The sequence below is a fragment of the Mirounga angustirostris genome, unplaced genomic scaffold (genome assembly GCF_029215605.1).
Source record: "Mirounga angustirostris isolate CCGP_5_RB_7025 unplaced genomic scaffold, mMirAng1.0.hap1 SCAF_16, whole genome shotgun sequence".
Taxonomy (NCBI): Eukaryota; Metazoa; Chordata; class Mammalia; order Carnivora; family Phocidae; genus Mirounga; species Mirounga angustirostris.
In genome coordinates, this window is record NW_026991724.1 from 43,243,625 (window position 1) to 43,259,179 (window position 15,555).

A 15,555-nucleotide genomic window follows, 5' to 3' on the forward strand; every position below is an offset into this window, starting at 1 on the left:
CCCCGGGCCAGGAGTACGTGCCCCACGCTGACTCCGCCCGGCCCTGCGTGCGCGCCCCGGCCCCGCCCAGTCGTGCGCATGCGCCCCCGACCTCCGCCGTCGCGCACCTCCGACCAGCCGCCGGGAGCGCGCGTGCGCGCTCCCCTCCCCTTCAACCCCGTTCACCTCCCCCCCCCCCAACTCCGACCTACTTTACTGTTTCCAAACCCCGCGGCCTGCCTCGTCCCCGGCGACCAGAGCCCCTCCTCCGGGTCCCCCGGCGTTCTATCCGGGCCCGCGTTCCTCTCGGGCGGCCCGCCGGTGGGTGCCAGGCGGCCGCCGAGGCGACGACGGCGACCTCGCGCCCCGCCGAGACCCGGGCCCGCGCGCGCCCGCCCGCCATCGGAGACACACAGCGCGCGCGCTCCCCGGGGGCTGCCCTCCCCCCGCGCGCGTCGGCCCCGGGCTCGCGCCGCCGCCGCCGCCGCCGCCGCGCGCGCGCAGCTCAAGTAAAGGAGGAAAAAAAAGGGGGAAAAAATAGAAAGCAGCGGCGGCTGCAGCAGTGATCCGCCGCCGGACTGGGCCAGGCCGGGCGGCGGACGCGCGAGCCGGCGATCCAGGGGAGAGGCGGCAGCCACCCAGGGCGGGCCGGGTTAAAAAAAAAGTCGCGGCGGCGGCGGCCGCTGCTCAGGGAAGGAGGCCCGAGGGCCGCGTGCAGCGGGCGGGGGCCGGCCGCGCTGCGTCCCGGAGCCGAGAGCCGCCGGGAGCCGGCGGGCGGGCGGGCGGAGGCGGCGGCGGCGGCTGCAGGAGCAGCAGCGGCGGCGGCGGCGGCGGCGGCGGCATCTCCTCCTCACATGACCCCACTGTTTGTCCCCGTGATCAGCGCGAGCGGCTCCCGTGTCTCCTCCGTCCCCTCCTGCCGCGCGGCGTGAGCGCCGGGCTCGGGGCCCCCCCGGCCGCCCGCCCCCTCCCCTCCCTCCCCTCCCCTCCCCTCCCCCCCCCGGGCCCCGCGCCCCCCCCGCCCCCACCCCCCCCATGGACATGCTGGACCCGGGTCTGGATCCCGCTGCCTCGGCCACCGCTGCTGCCGCCGCCAGGTAAGAGTGCCCGATCGGCCTGTGCCCCCGCGCGCCCTGGCCCCGGCCCTTCGGCCTGGCGGCCGGGCCGCCATGATCCCGAGCGGCCGCTGGGCCCGGCTCAAAATGGAGGCTGCGAGGGAGGGGGAACCCGCGCTAATACCCTCGGCCCCGGGTCCTAGCGGTGCCCCAGCTCCAGACTGGACCGGGCGGGACGGGCCGTGCACCTGGGCAAAGGGGCGGGGGCGCGGGCGGCCCTGACCCCCCTCTTCCCGTCCTCCCCGCAGTCACGACAAGGGACCCGAGGCAGAGGAGGGCGTCGAGCTGCAGGAAGGTGAGTGCTCGCGGGGCTCACCGGGGCCGCGGCCTGCGCCCGGGGAGGGGACTGGGGGCGCCTTGGCCGCGTGACCACTGACCATTTCCCCACCCCCCCCCGCCTCCGACCGCAGGCGGGGACGGCCCTGGGGCGGAGGAGCAGACGGCGGTGGCCATCGCCAGCGTCCAGCAGGCGGCGTTTGGCGACCACAACATCCAGTACCAGTTTCGCACAGAGAATAATGGAGGACAGGTGAAGCTGCGGGCCGGGAGCCCGCGAGCAAGTGGAGGGTTGAGCCGAGGGTCGAGCGGGCGGGCTGGGAGGGGCTCAGACCTGGCCCGGCCGGGACCCCAGAGCCGATCTCGCTGCTCTGCCGCCCCCTGCAGGTGACGTACCGCGTAGTCCAGGTGACTGATGGTCAGCTGGATGGCCAGGGCGACACGGCTGGCGCCGTCAGCGTTGTGTCTACGGCTGCCTTCGCGGGGGGGCAGCAGGCTGTGACCCAGGTGGGTGTGGACGGGGCAGCCCAGCGTCCTGGCCCCACTGCTGCCTCTGTGCCCCCAGGTCCCGCAGCGCCCTTCCCGCTGGTAGGTGCCCACCACCCCTGGGGGGATGGAGAGGGGACACTGACGCTGTTCTTGGGAATCCCCACGGGGTGGGGCAAGTGGGAAACCGATGCTGCCTTCAGACCATCAGGCGGTGTGGGTCAGATCCCTGTTCTGCGTGGTAAAACTTGGGTCGAGAGCTTTTCTTTCTTTCTGTAAAATGGGGATGATGGTAACAGGAAAGTCTCTTAGAGGTGAAAGTGGATCAGCTCATCAGGTGATTGCTGGGCATCTGCTGAGTTCTCTGGCTAGGAGACAGGACAGAGTGGCACACACAGAGGGGTTTCCCGTCCTCCAGAGGATGCGGTGAACATTCTACACGGCAAGAAGGGGATGGGTTGGCAAAGATGGCTAAGGGTGGCCTCTGTGTCCTCCTACTCCCCAGGCCGTAATCCAAAATCCCTTCAGCAATGGCGGCAGCCCGGCAGCTGAGGCTGTCAGTGGGGAGGCACGGTTTGCCTATTTCCCAGCATCCAGTGTGGGAGATACCACGGCTGTGTCCGTACAGACCACAGACCAGAGCTTGCAGGCCGGAGGTAAAGGGAGGAAGGGGCCAGGGCGGAAGGCAGGGGAGGCAGCAGGCCTAGCAGGGAGGGAAGCCCCCCCAACCGGTTCTGATTGTCCCCCTTCCCCCCCAGTTTTTGCACTAACCCCCGCTTTTGCTGCAGGCCAGTTCTATGTCATGATGACACCACAAGATGTGCTTCAGACAGGAACGCAGAGGACGATTGCACCCCGGACACACCCCTACTCCCCGTATGTGTGGGAGACCTGGTCCCAGGAGCAGGGGACCTGGGGAGGGGCTGGTGTGAGGGGGCCAAAGGAAGGGAAGTTTTTCTGGAATGGGAGCCAGACAGTTGAGCACACAGCAGGCAGTCAGCGTATTTTTTGGGTCTGTTTCTGCTTTTTGAGTATAAGCAAGGACATTAGTATTTTTTTTTTTTTTTTTGCATGGGAGTTTATTTCACAGAGATAATTTCCAAATCTGACTCCTTAATAGGTGTTTAGACAAATGGGATCTGAGAGAACACGTGCCCATCTTTTTCTTCTTCTAGGAAAATTGACGGAACCAGAACACCACGGGATGAAAGAAGGAGGGCCCAGCACAATGAAGGTAAGGTCTGGCTGGAGTTTCTGGGCCCCATGGGCACCGCCAGGCCTGGTGCTTGGTGTCACGGCTCACTGGCTCACCATGAGTGCACGAGAGGTGTTTGGTGAACGCTGGAAAAGTAAAAACAGGTAGAAGTCTGTTGTCAGGAACAGAAAGGCAGGAGGTGTGACGTGGAAGGTGTTTTGTCATGCTGGCTAGTGATCTTGAGTTCATGGTCAACGTCTGAAATGGCAAATTTCACGTTCACATGTGGATATCCTGCTTCTCTTGAAGAATCGGTTTGATTTGGTTTCCCTAGGACTACTTTCCATGTGGCAGCTGTTGCACTCTTGTCCTTCATTTCCCCCGCCCACCTGACTTCTAGAAGCAGCTCTGGTCTGCTGGAGAACACATCTGAGATTGAAACTCCCCGAAGCTGTGCCCCTGGCTGGCCAAGGCCGAGCGTCGTGCCCTTCCGTTAAACAACATATCCCACCCTAAGGTCATCTTGGCCCTTAATGCTGTCCCTTAGTCCTCCACCGCATGCCCCCCTCCACCCCCCCCACCCCCTGGTCATGGTAGCATGCAAGTCCAGGGGGGCGTTTACACCTAGGTCATCTTCTCTCAGCACATGTTTCCTGAAGGCGGATTCTAGGCTGAGCAGCGTGCACCCTGGGCCTGGTCTGGAGCCTGGTCTGCGGTGTCAAGGAGGCGGAGTTTAGGCTGGTGTCTTCCCCAGAGAGCTGGCCTTTGGGAGAACCTGTCAGGCGGAGGGGAGCTCAAGCTGGAGGGAAGGCAGAGTGGGCCGAGGTTGCTTCGGGCAGTGCTGATGGGGTCGAAGCAGAGGTTCCATGCGGCGTGCTTGGGGGTGGGGGACCAGCGAGGACTAAGGAAGGCGTTGAATGTCAGGGTGAGGCCCTGAGAGTCCTGAAGGTGTTCGGCTGGGTTTGGGCCTTTGCAGCTGTGACCCGAGCAGCTCACTGAGCTCAGCCTTTAGTACATCCGTACCCTACATCTGCCTGGCTTTTAGGCCCTTGGGTCCAGGGGCTGACAGAACGGATGAGGTCTTGGCTCTCGCAGTGTTCCTTCTGGTGGGAGAGACAGATTACCCGAAGCTGCGGTGTGATGTGAGGAGGAGAGAAAACTGCGCGAGAAGCTGGGGAGTAATGGCGGTGGTGTGCTCCGTAGGCCTCTCTGAGTCTGGAGCAGAGGCCTGAACGGGCGGCCAAGTCCCCGAAGCAGAGTCCCAGGCAGGGGGCTGAGCAAGTGCAAACACCCAGGCCAGAGCCAGGACAGACCTTGGTGTGTCTGAAGAAGAGCAGAATTCACAGGAGGAAAGAGGAAGTTGGTGGCGTTGTGGGAGGGCTGGCCAGGGCACGCGGGGCCTTGTAAGAACAGCATCCTTGCTCCAGGGTTTTTATTCTAATCGGAGGGGAAGCCAGGGGTCTCTACGGAGGAGATGGGACACCAGAGGCTGGGAGCATCGCGGGTGACTGCAGATGTCGGCCTGAGACAGGACAGGGCATGAAGCAGGGGAGCGCTTGGGGGAGAAGATTGCAAGGCTGGAGAATCAGGGTTTCCTGATGGCGTCAGGTTGGTTTGAAGGGAAGGGGAAAGGCCGAGCTTGGTTTGGGGGTGTGGTGTGATTGAGGGGCCTCCAGTAGGCTACCCCAGGCAGTCCCGGCCCTGCTGCTTACTGGCTCTGTGACATCAGGCTGCTTCTCAGTCTCTGCACCTGTGTAGTCGTGTGTGAAATGGCGTTAGCTCGACTACCCCGGTGCCCCCAGCCCTGCAGTGCACCATCTGGTAAGGCTGCAGCCGGTGACTCGGGGATACCATCGAGCCACCCTCCACCCTGCTCTGCACTCTCCGCCTCTCACCTGCCGAGTCTTGAATCTTGCTCATCCTGCAGAGAGCAGTCAGCAGTCTTTCTCATAACCTTGTCCTTATGCTCCAGCTGCATCCTGCTCTCCGTCTCCCAACCTGCACAGTCTTTGACCCACCCTCTGCCCATCCTCCCTGTACCCTTGCCCGTCTGACTCCTTTCTCTACCAAAGGAGGTCCGTCTGAGGTCACCCATGACGACCTCGTTGCCAAATTCACTGGCTTCCTTTCCTGTCTGTGCTCCAGGCATCTGACCCAGCCTGGTCCCCTTTCGGGAATGTTCCTTTCTGCTCTACACGCTCTGGTTTTCCTGCACTCTGCTTTTCCTTCCCAGCCTGCTCCTCAGAGCAGAGCTTCCCAGTAGCTCCGGGAAGCTTGTTAACAGTCACGATCTCTGGGGCTGTCCTCTCAAGGTTCAGAATGAGTAGGTCAGCGGGAGGCCCAGGAGCCTGTATTTCAACAAGTGACCCAGGTGATTCTTCCCATTGGGCAAGGCTGGAAACTGCTTTGACTGTTGGTGTTCCTTAAAGTCTGGCCTGTCTTCCATTGGCCTCGGAGAGTTGAAGCCTTCAGCTCAGGGATATTCAGTATCCCCCAAACCCTATGCCCAATTGTAGGTATTCATCATTGCTCCAGAAAAGAGTATGGGATTCGGACAAGGTGAGAACCGCTCCTCAGTGTCCTCCCAGGGCTCCCCCCTCGCCCCGGACCCTGGCTGCCTACAAAGCTGTTTCTATTCCATTCTTCTCTCTTGAACTCCATAGCCGTAGTTTGAACGGTCCATTCAAAATCTTCATTTCTGGATGTCCTTGAGACACCTCATACTCACCTTGTCCAAAACAAGCTCCCCGCCACCCCCCCCGCAAAGGTTCCCATGCAACATTTCTTTTTTTTTAAAGATTTTATTTATTTATTTGAGAGAGAGAGAATGAGAGAGAGCAAATACATGAGAGGGGGGAGGGTCAGAGGGAGAAGCAGACTCCCCGCCGAGCAGGGAGCCCGATGCGGGACTCGATCCAGGGACTCCAGGATCATGACCTGAGCCGAAGGCAGTCGCTTAACCAACTGAGCCACGCAGGCGCCCTCCCATGCAACATTTCTTTTCCCACAGGGCAAAAGGCACCCCTCTTAGAATTACCCAAGCCAGAACCGAAAGCCAGGGCCACCCTTGACTCTGCCGCTTCTCCTTCCCTCATGTCTGCGAACCCTGAGATTCTGTGCTGAATTAGACCCCATATCAGCTTCTCTTTCTCCTTTTTCCCTCTTTTCCACCTTTTCTTGGGACTGCGGGAGCCCATCTCCAGGCCCCACAGGGGATTGGAGCCTGTGGGGCCAGCCCATTGCAGCCGGGTCAGAATTTGGGCCCACTGTTGCTGGGAACCTCTGAGGAGTCAGAAATCCAGAAATCTGATTCTTAAATGCCAGATGAGATTGCTTTTTCTATTTCATTAGTTTCTACTCTTAATGTTGCTAATTCATTCCATTTACTTATTTTAGGTTTAATTAGTTTGGGGTTTTTTTCCTGGCCTTTCAAGATGATTTAAACCTTCCTTTTTTCCCAGCACAAGCCTTTCTAGATGTAAATTTCACTCCAGTGCTGCTTCACCTGCGTCCCATTTGGATATATTGGTTTTCGTTATCATTCAGTTTAAAATACTTTCCAGTTTCCCTAATGATACCTTCTTTGACCCATGGGTTATTTAGAAGTGCATTGCTTAATTTTCAAACATTTGTGTTTTGTGGATTTTTTTTGTTACTCATTTTTAATTTAGTTCTGTTCTGATCAGAAACTTACTGTTACTATATAATGTCAGTTCTCTGAGATTTGTTGAGACTTGTTTTATGGCCCTGAATATGGTCTGTCTTGTGGAAGGTTCCATGTGCGCTTAGAATGTGTGTCTCTGCTGTGGTGTGGAGAGTTCCCTCGGGGTCGGCTAGCTCAAGTTGGTTGACACTCTTGAGGTTTTCTATCCTGACTTTTTTGTCTACGTATTCTATCAGTTACTGAGAGAGGAACGTTAACGTCTCCAAGCATGTCTGTGAGTTTGTCCGTTTCTCCCTTCAGTCCTGGCAGATTTTGCTTCTGGATGGTTTTCAGTGTCGTATGGGTGTAAATGAAGCTCTACTGTGGAGTAGACGTGGCCTTGGTCTTGACCGGGCGTCCTCCCTTTCAAATGTGCCAGGATGGTCTTCCCGAGCCACAGGTCTGACCACCTCACCACCTGCTTGGTGAAAGGGCCTGGGCCCATCAACAAGGCATTTGAGACCTTCACAACCTAGCCTTTCCCTTCCCCACTTGCCTCCCCAGAGTATTTCCATGTCCCCATTTTAGCATTTTCCACACCTGTCTGCCTGATGCCCCTCCCCTCAGAAAGCAGCCCAAATGTTCCCTCCCCAAGTCTTTCTCTGAAGGCCCACCACACCCAGCACCATGTAGAAATCATTGGCTCACCCTGGCATTGCCCAGGCACTTGGTACAACCTTCCGTCATAGCACCTCTCTGGTGTCCATGTCCCCCATTCACACACATTGCACAGAGGTGCCGTGCACACCAGCAGGACAGAGGTTGAGTCCTCCGCAGACTCTGGGCTTGCAGGTGCCCCCCTGCACACAGTAGGGCAGGCACTAAGGTTTTCTGGTTTGGGGGTTCTTTTAATTTTATTTATTTGAGAGCAAGAGCGTGAGTGAGCAGGGGAAGGGCAGAGGGAGAGAATCTCAGGCAGACTCCCTGCTGCGTACAGAGCTCGACCTGGGGCTCAATCCCATGACCCTGAGATTGTGACCCGAGCTGAAACCAAGAGTCGGATGCTCAACCAGCTGAGCCACCCAGGTGCCCTGGGCAGGCAATAATTTTTAAGTAAACGCAAACTGGAAAAGATGTGCCCGGCGCCCCCATCCCTGCCATCTGGTGGTTGGATGGGAGGAGTCTGCAGGAGATCTGGCTGCAGCCCGGTGCCGGGGGCTTGAGAATGCCAGACTGCATGAGGGGAGAGCAGGAAGCGGAGAAGCCGTCTGCTGTTGAGTTTCTCTGCTGAAACCTTGGGAATAGAGTGCACTGCTGGAGGGCAGGGTGGCCGATGCCGCCAGGCCTGGGCTAGACTCTTGGTTCCACTGCAGTTTTTAGCCACAGAGTTTCCAGGTGGTAGGACGTGGCCATCCTCAGTGGGGAGGTGCAGCCCTCCCCGGCAGTAATGAGACCCGGGTGCTGCGCCCTCACCCCAGGGCGACGGGTGGGTAAAGTGCAGTCCTGGAGAGCAAGGGAGGAGGAGAGTCCCTGAAGGAGGGTGTCATAACCCGGGCCAGAGCAGGGGGCACCTGGACGTGGGGAAGGACGGTTGGCAGTGAGCAGACGGAGCCAAGTGCCAGGAGCCAGCAGTGGGTTTGACGATTGGTGGCCAGGCGTGTTGTTGGTGAGAGCAACATGGTCAGCGGGAGGCACCAGCCTCGGAGGCCATGAGGAGTGAGGGGTGTGATTCTGGCCCACCCTCCGTTTTCACTCTCACCCAGACCCCTTCTGACAACCCCCATCAGCACTGCCCAGCCCAGAGGAAATACTCCTTTGCCCCACTTTCCAAATCCCACCTATAGGCTTCGTCTCCTCCACAAATGCTGCCTACGTCTGCCCATGAGCTGTCCTGGCAGGAGGGATGAGGGTGTGTGTCGGTTGGGGAAGGTGACTGGGCATTCTTGTGTGTGTCCACACCGATCCCTAGTCCTGGGCTTGGAAGGTAAGGAAGATTCTGGCATAGCTTTGCTTCCATAGGCCATGAACCCTGGTCTTAGGCTTCAATGCAGGCAGACCCCAAGTGGCTGTCATTAGGCCATGACATGAGCCCGATGAGAAGCCACAGGGATGGGGTAGCCGCCGCTCAGGTCAGTGGACAGAGTTTGGGTGAGATTGCTGAGTGTTACGGGAGTAAATCACGAATCTGGATTTTTCAAGCGAAGTCTTCCATTGGTCTGCCAGCCCTGGCCTTCAAGGTAGGGTTCACGTTGCCCTTGGGTGACTGCCCCCGTGGTTGGTGGGGCCAGGCCCCTGAGAGCCACAAGCATCAGCCGTGGCAGCTTGGGACTCGCTGCCCGGGCTCTGGAGAAGGATTTTAATCCGGGGGGAGACATGGTCAGACTGTGATTTTAAAGGTGAACTAAAAAATTTGTGGAGCCCAAAGCCCCGGGGGAGGCCTGAGGACTGTGGAAAATCAAAGGCAGCAGCTGTGGAGAACCAGACAGGGGCGCCGGGGTCCTGTGGAAAGGGGCTCTGGCCCATTCTTGCCTCCCAAGAACACAAGCCACAACTCCCCATTTTTCAGAAGATGCCAATTATTATGTGAATTACTTTTTAAAAAAATACGCCAGGCAGGTAAACAAAGCAAACCCGTCCCCACTGTTGATTCTGCCCGAAAGGTGTGTGCGTGCGGCCCGTGAGAAGTGGCGTGAAGCGGGGAGTGGCAGCCAGGTGCCCACATGTGGGCGCTGCCCCCGTGGGCGGCCCCGGTCCTCAGCGGGTGGGAGCGCCGCGCGGGAAGCTCTGGGAAGCTCTGTGCGCACGGCGGCCACACGGCTCTTACTCTTGCAGTGGAGAGGAGGCGGAGGGACAAGATCAACAACTGGATCGTCCAACTTTCAAAAATCATTCCAGATTGTAATGCAGACAACAGCAAGACGGGAGCGGTAAGTGCCATGCCCCCCGCCGCCCCCGGCCACCCCTTCGAGAAAGTCTGCCTGGCCTGGTCCCTGGGCGCCGTGCTGGGTGAGCCAGCGGGCGGCGCTCACCAGCGCTCTTGCCCACCCCCCAGAGTAAAGGAGGGATCCTGTCAAAGGCCTGCGACTACATCCGGGAGCTGCGCCAGACCAACCAGCGCATGCAGGAGACCTTCAAGGAGGCCGAGCGGCTGCAGATGGACAACGAGCTGCTGAGGCAGCAGGTGAGGGGCGGGGCGGGGCGGGGCCGGGAGGAGCCGGCGCAGGTGTGGGCAGCCAGCCCCTGGCTCCTCGCCCCCTGCCCGGTCCCCCTGTCGTGTCCTGTGTGCCAGATCGAGGAGCTGAAGAACGAGAACGCCGTGCTTCGCGCCCAGCTGCAGCAGCACAACCTGGAGATGGTGGGCGAGAGCGCGCGGCAGTGACGCCCACCCCACTGCGGCCTCGGCTGCCCCTTCCCCAGCCCTTAGCACAGAGAGGGACAGACGCCCCTCCCCCAGCTGCGTTTTTTTATAGTAGATTTTTAACAAAACGGGGAGAAATAATACATTTCTGTGGATAAGCGCCCGCCGCTCTCCTCAACTTGGGAAGCGATATCCTCCCCCCCTTCTGTCTTGTCTCCCTTCTCCCGGCCCCCACTAAGCCCCAGCACTTCTAGTGGTCTCGCCTGGAGGCAAGAGGGAGGAGGACAGAGGCCCTGCCGTATCCCGCTGCCTCCTTGGTCTCTAGAGGTACTGAGACAGGGTGCTTTCGGGAAGGAGGGGAGCCTTTAGGGGGGCCATCCCCGGGGCCTGGACCTAAGCAGGGAGGCCATGTCCCACCCCACCTCTTGTTTCTGGATCCCTGCTCCCCTTTGAGTGTGTGTGTGTGTTTTAATTTTCTTTATGGAAAAGTGGACGAAAAAAATAGAGAGAGAGGTATTTAACTGCAATAAACTGGCCCCATGTGGCCCCGCCTTGTCTGTCTGTGTCTCTGTGCATCTCGAGGATGGGGAGGGGGCCCGGGGACCGTGGGGAGCTCCACGACGGCAGTGCCTCAGCTGCGGTGTGTGTGGCGGCGTGCCAGTCCCTGCCATCCTTCCTGTACCTCCCGGACCCCAGTCTGTTGGTCGGTCGGACGGGTGGAGAGATTAAGGACTGAATATCCCCTTTGAGGCTCCAGGTGTGCATGTGTGGTGTGAGGGCGTGGGGAGCTGGGGTCAAGGACGTGTCCCATGTTTTCGGAGGAAAGGCTGGGGTCTTTCATCTGTTACTAAAAACAGCACTGGCTCCTGACCCTGCCCTTAAGGGTTGAAGCCCTCCCCTCTGCACCAGCCAATGGTGGAGCCTGGCCTTGAGCCCCCCCACCCCCAGGAAGGGCAGATGGCCAGGAAGCCGGGCTTGGCCCGTCAGCCTGTCGCCTCACCCCGTGGCCCTGGCGCCTGCACTGTGACCCCTGCCCCGGCTGGTGACGAAACCTGGCCTGAGCTGCGATGCAGTGCTGCTTGGCGGTGCTGGGAGCCGCCGCCGTGTCTCCCCGGGGCTGAGCGTGTGGCCCGTGGCCCCATGCAACTCCCAGGACCGGGGCCTGCCTGCCAGCTCACCTGGCCGAGCTCCCCACCCGGACCCATCCCAAATGCTCCCAACTGGGCTGCCCTCGGACGGCCCCGTCTCCCTTTCCCCCTCAGCGTGAGGCCGGCTTAGAGTGAAGGTGTGTGCAGCAGGGAGCGGCCTGCACTTCCCGGACCCCACAGCCCCCATTTTTGTGGTTTCGAGTGGGCCTTGGCAGCAGCTCAGGGCCAGGAAGAGTGTTCATTCCTTGGCAGCATCGTCCACAGGCCCTTAGGCTGCAGCTGACCCTGCCTGGGTAGTCCGCGAGAGTCAGGGAGGAAACACGGCCAAAGGCCCGTCTGTGGAATCAGGGTTGTGGTTCCCGGGACCATGTGCACCCAAAGATGGCTCAGAGTAGGTGGGAGTGGGGTTGCCACGGTCAGGCCACCTGCTTCGTCTCTCCATCCAGTGGCCTGCTGGAGAACCGGCCCTCAAGAAAAAAGGCCCAGGTTTGTAGAGTCAGCCGATGTCTGTGGTTTAAATGTTCCCACCACTGCCGGATTCCAGGTGCCAGTGTGGGCCCAGTCCAGCGTGCTCCCCTGTGGCCTCCTGTGCTTGTGGGGAGACGGGAAAGCCCAGTGGTGCGAACACACGCCCCAGAGTCAGGCTGCTCAGGCTGGAACCCTAGCTCTTGCCTCTGGGTGAGCTTGGGCACTGCCCCCATCTCTCCCTGCAGTTCCCCCTATAGAATGAAGAAATCAAGTCTTGGGGTGGGCACAGTGCTAAGAGGGAGCAAGGCCTGGGCAGCCAGGCCCCGGGGATTGGGGGCGAAGAAGGCAGCCGTGGCCCCTGAATACAGAGCAGAGCCCAGCACGGGGCCGGCAGGAGCCGCTCGGACAGGTGGCACAGATGTGGGTCCGTACATCTGGCACAGAAGAGGCAGGCCTCAGGGGTTAGCAATGACCAACACTGTGGGCTTCAATGGGCAAAAACTCCAGAGACCTTTTCTGATACTCAGAAAACCACACGCACGCTGGGGGCTTGTGCCGACATAAACCCGTGCGTCTGGCTGCCCCAGCGTTTCCTGCCTGGATCTGCGCCCTGTGTGAAGGGAGCCTGAAGCGGGAGGAATGATGCTGGGCACCCCCGGGGGGGCCCGTAAGCAACGGCCAGCCTCCCTGGGGATGAGGACATCGGGAAAGGGTGGGGAATAGGAGGTCACCTCGCTCCTACTCATCGACCTGTTCAACTTCTGGGGCAAAAGGGGGAATTTTTTTCCCCGAGGACAACAGGGTGATGCTATGTCAGGGAAAGTGTTCCCAGGTGGCTGGCTAGAGGCGCGTGTCTGTGGCCCCGACTGCCCCACCCCCTGGACACACCTCTGCTAAGGGTGACATAACACTGTTCCCTGTCACTCTGTTCCCGCTTATCTCCGGTCTTGTCGGCGCCACCACCTTCTTGGAAATGAGTTAGGACAAAGGGGAGGGGGCTTAGCACCCCCGCCTCCTCCAGAAGAACCCATAAAAGCAACTGAAACGGGGCCCCAGACACCACAGCCAGTCCTGAACCCAACGGGACAGCAGGACAGCCAGACAGACGGCACGATGGCAATGAGCATGCGGATCCAGGCTGCGGGCCTCCTGTCCCTCCTCCTGGCCGGTCTGGCCAGTGGCTGGGTTCTTCCGCCCCAGGTGAGAGCCCACAGGGCCTGGGTCCGGCTCAGTGGCCGAGACCACCGGAGAGCCAGGCCCTGGGAGGGGAGTGCTGAGGGTAGCCGCAGACCCCTTAGCACGGGACAGAGCTCAGGGCAGGGAAGGGGGGGTACAGAGCCGGGGGCCTGAGTATCAGGGACTGGAGGCCCCGAACGAATTGCACCGTGAGTGGCGTGTCTGTTCCGTGTTCAGTCCTAGTCTGGACAGTGGGGAGCACACAGGGAACAAGGTAGATGAGAGGAGTTCTGCTCTCACGGACCTTACATCCCAGTCAGGGAATTAGTCCGGGAACCATTAAAACAGGAATAAGATCATTGTGTTTTAGTAAAGGCTCTTCATGAATAACGGAAAATGATGATGATACCCGAGTGACCATGAGGGGTGGGGGGAGGACTTCAGATGGGATCAAGAGTTTGGTGAGAGAATGAAATCTGACCTAGGACTGGGAGGATAAGAGAAGGGGACAGCAAACAAATGCCCGGGAGAGGGCAAGTGTGGCGAACGTCCCCAAGGATCAGGAGGTGTAGGGAGTGAAGGGGACGGTACTTGGAGAGGAGATTGAGGGGCGGCCATGCCAAGTCTTGCGGACAACTGTGGAAATACTGATTTTCCTCCACGTGCAAGGGGAGCCCCGCAGGCTTTTAATCGGACTGCTAAGGCATGGGGAACAGAATGGATGGGGCAAGATGCAGGAGACGTGTTCCAGGCGGGGGTGGCAGCAGGCCGGGGAGGGCGATGTGCCCAAGAAGAGTAGCTGTGGGGAGAGAAGGAGACAGATCTGGGATGTCTATGGGAAGAGCTGCGTGAGCGGAGGGGAGAAAAGTCCGGACCGCCAGGCGGCTCCCAGGACACCCACGGAGCCCCAGGACACTGACCCTTGGGGAGGAGCCGGTGTGTGGGGGCAAGTCTGAGAGCTCCCCTGGGCCCTGGCCTTCCTCACCACCCCTTCTGCTCCCGCAGACAGAACAGCTCGCAGCCCTGCAAGTCCAGGACGCAGCTGGAGCCCAGGCTGGCTTGATGGTGAGAGCACTGACGACTCCCTCCTGAGCCTCCCCCAGCCCTTGCCTGGGCCCGAGCTCCGCTCACTCTCCCTTCCTCCCCACAGCCCACGCTCCCGAGGCTGAGGAGGCGAGACACCCACTTCCCCATCTGCCTGTTCTGCTGTGGCTGCTGTAATAAACCAATGTGTGGGCTATGCTGCAGGACCTAGAGCCTCCCAGCCTGGCCCCCCGCCCCCGCCGGTCCTCCCCGCCCCCGCCGGTCCTCCCCGCCTCTTGTATTTATTCCTGCCTTGCCCTCCAACCCACCGTGACCGGACGTGGAATAAAATGTTTCTGTCTGTTGTTTTCCATACTACAGTGTCTGTTGCCCTTTCTTCCTGCCCGAGGCCCATGCCAGAGGCTTGTTCTGGCCCCTGTCTGGTTACGGGTATGCGGGGTTGGTGGGTACCGGGGTTGGCATGGAGGTTTGGTGAAGGAAAATCTGTTTCCTGCTCTTCCCTTCCTCCTTCCCTGCTTCAGAAGACCTAGAACCTATGTTGCAACAGCAGGGGCTGGAAGTGAAACCGAGTTTCCTCTCATTGAAGCCTTCTTAAAAGAACGGTAACTAGGGCGCCTGGGTGGCTCAGTTGGTTAAGCTACTGCCTTCGGCTCAGGTCATGATCCTGGAGTCCCGGGATCGAGTCCCGCATCGGGCTCCCTGCTCAGCAGGGAGTCTGCTTCTCCCTCTGACCCTCCCTCTCTCCTGCTCTTTGTCTCTCATTCTCTCTCTCTCAAATAAATAAATAAAATCTTTAAAAAAAAAAAAAAAAAAGAACGGTAACTAATGCAGAGTCCTCACAAGGGTTCTCAAAGCAAGGTCCGGGGAACCCCTGATAGGGCTCCATCAGGCTCACTCGCCTCCCATCGGGGGCGCATGGGCTCACGGGCTCGGTGACGCCGGGTCAACCTCATCGCTCCGACGGGAACGGGTTGTGTGTGCTGGTGTGCCTTGGGCTTTCAAAATGTCCCGGTCTCAGTTTCTAAGACGTGGAGCAGCTAGAGATGGAACCCACGTAAACAAGTTTTCTGGGGAGTCCTCGATGATTTTGCAGAGTAGAAAGGGATCCTGCCACCAAAAAGTCTGAGAACCACCGGCCTTGCAGGCAGGCACAGTGACCGAGTGAGGGGCGGTGGCTGGGTTTCAGAGAGCACCATAAGGGGTATCCTCTGAGTAAGGACACACTGCCCGTGAGACACGCGGGAGGAGACCGCTCACCTCCACAAGGAGTTAAGTTCCCTCCCATTCTTCTTGAAACCGTGTCCCTCTCAATGTATCCCATTTCCCCACTTTTTTTTAAATAAAGATTTTTATTTATTTATTTGACAGAGAGAGACAGCGAGAGAGGGAACACAAGCAGGGGGAGTGGGCAGAGGGAGAAGCAGGCTTCCCATTGAGCAGGGAGCCCAACACGGGGCTCGATCCCAGCACCCTGGGATCCTGACCTGAGCCGAAGGCAGACGCTTAACGACTGAGCCCCCTAGGCGCCCCGCATTTCCCCACTTTTGACAGAAACAGAGAAGATGTACCATCTTCTTAGCCCATGAGAAAACGTCAGCACTAGCACGGTGATAAATGGCCTTGGCTATTTGGCCTCAATGTTGCATATGGATGGGAGGCCTGGGTTA

General features: G+C 59.4%; 2 protein-coding genes across 2 annotated transcripts; both read left to right on the forward strand.

Moving 5' to 3' along the window:
• The first annotated feature begins 461 nt into the window (after positions 1 to 461).
• USF2 (upstream transcription factor 2, c-fos interacting) lies at positions 462 to 10,609 on the forward strand. The gene is made up of 10 exons (XM_045891275.3): positions 462 to 1,076; positions 1,343 to 1,389; positions 1,505 to 1,623; positions 1,758 to 1,958; positions 2,362 to 2,512; positions 2,645 to 2,732; positions 3,032 to 3,090; positions 9,527 to 9,621; positions 9,747 to 9,875; positions 9,984 to 10,609. Exons 1-10 carry the CDS (start codon positions 1,015 to 1,017, stop codon positions 10,071 to 10,073), a joined length of 1,041 nt encoding a protein of 346 aa, XP_045747231.1. The 5' UTR covers positions 462 to 1,014; the 3' UTR covers positions 10,074 to 10,609.
• A 140-nt stretch (positions 10,610 to 10,749) lies between these two features.
• Positions 10,750 to 14,695, forward strand: HAMP (hepcidin antimicrobial peptide). The gene is made up of 3 exons (XM_045890341.3): positions 10,750 to 12,868; positions 13,850 to 13,909; positions 13,995 to 14,695. Exons 1-3 carry the CDS (start codon positions 12,782 to 12,784, stop codon positions 14,097 to 14,099), a joined length of 252 nt encoding a protein of 83 aa, XP_045746297.1. The 5' UTR covers positions 10,750 to 12,781; the 3' UTR covers positions 14,100 to 14,695.
• Positions 14,696 to 15,555: the final 860 nt, after the last annotated feature.

Excerpts from the sequence above, each read along its gene's own strand:
- HAMP (XM_045890341.3), top strand. The coding sequence starts at position 12,782 with ATGGCAATGAGCATGCGGATCCAGGCTGCGGGCCTCCTGTCCCTCCTC. Across the intron at positions 12,869-13,849 it reads GCTGGGTTCTTCCGCCCCAG|ACAGAACAGCTCGCAGCCCT; the intron begins GTGAGAGCCCAC and ends CTGCTCCCGCAG. Across the intron at positions 13,910-13,994 it reads GAGCCCAGGCTGGCTTGATG|CCCACGCTCCCGAGGCTGAG; the intron begins GTGAGAGCACTG and ends TCCTCCCCACAG.
- USF2 (XM_045891275.3), top strand. The coding sequence starts at position 1,015 with ATGGACATGCTGGACCCGGGTCTGGATCCCGCTGCCTCGGCCACCGCT. Across the intron at positions 1,077-1,342 it reads ACCGCTGCTGCCGCCGCCAG|TCACGACAAGGGACCCGAGG; the intron begins GTAAGAGTGCCC and ends TCCTCCCCGCAG. Across the intron at positions 2,733-3,031 it reads CGGACACACCCCTACTCCCC|GAAAATTGACGGAACCAGAA; the intron begins GTATGTGTGGGA and ends TTCTTCTTCTAG.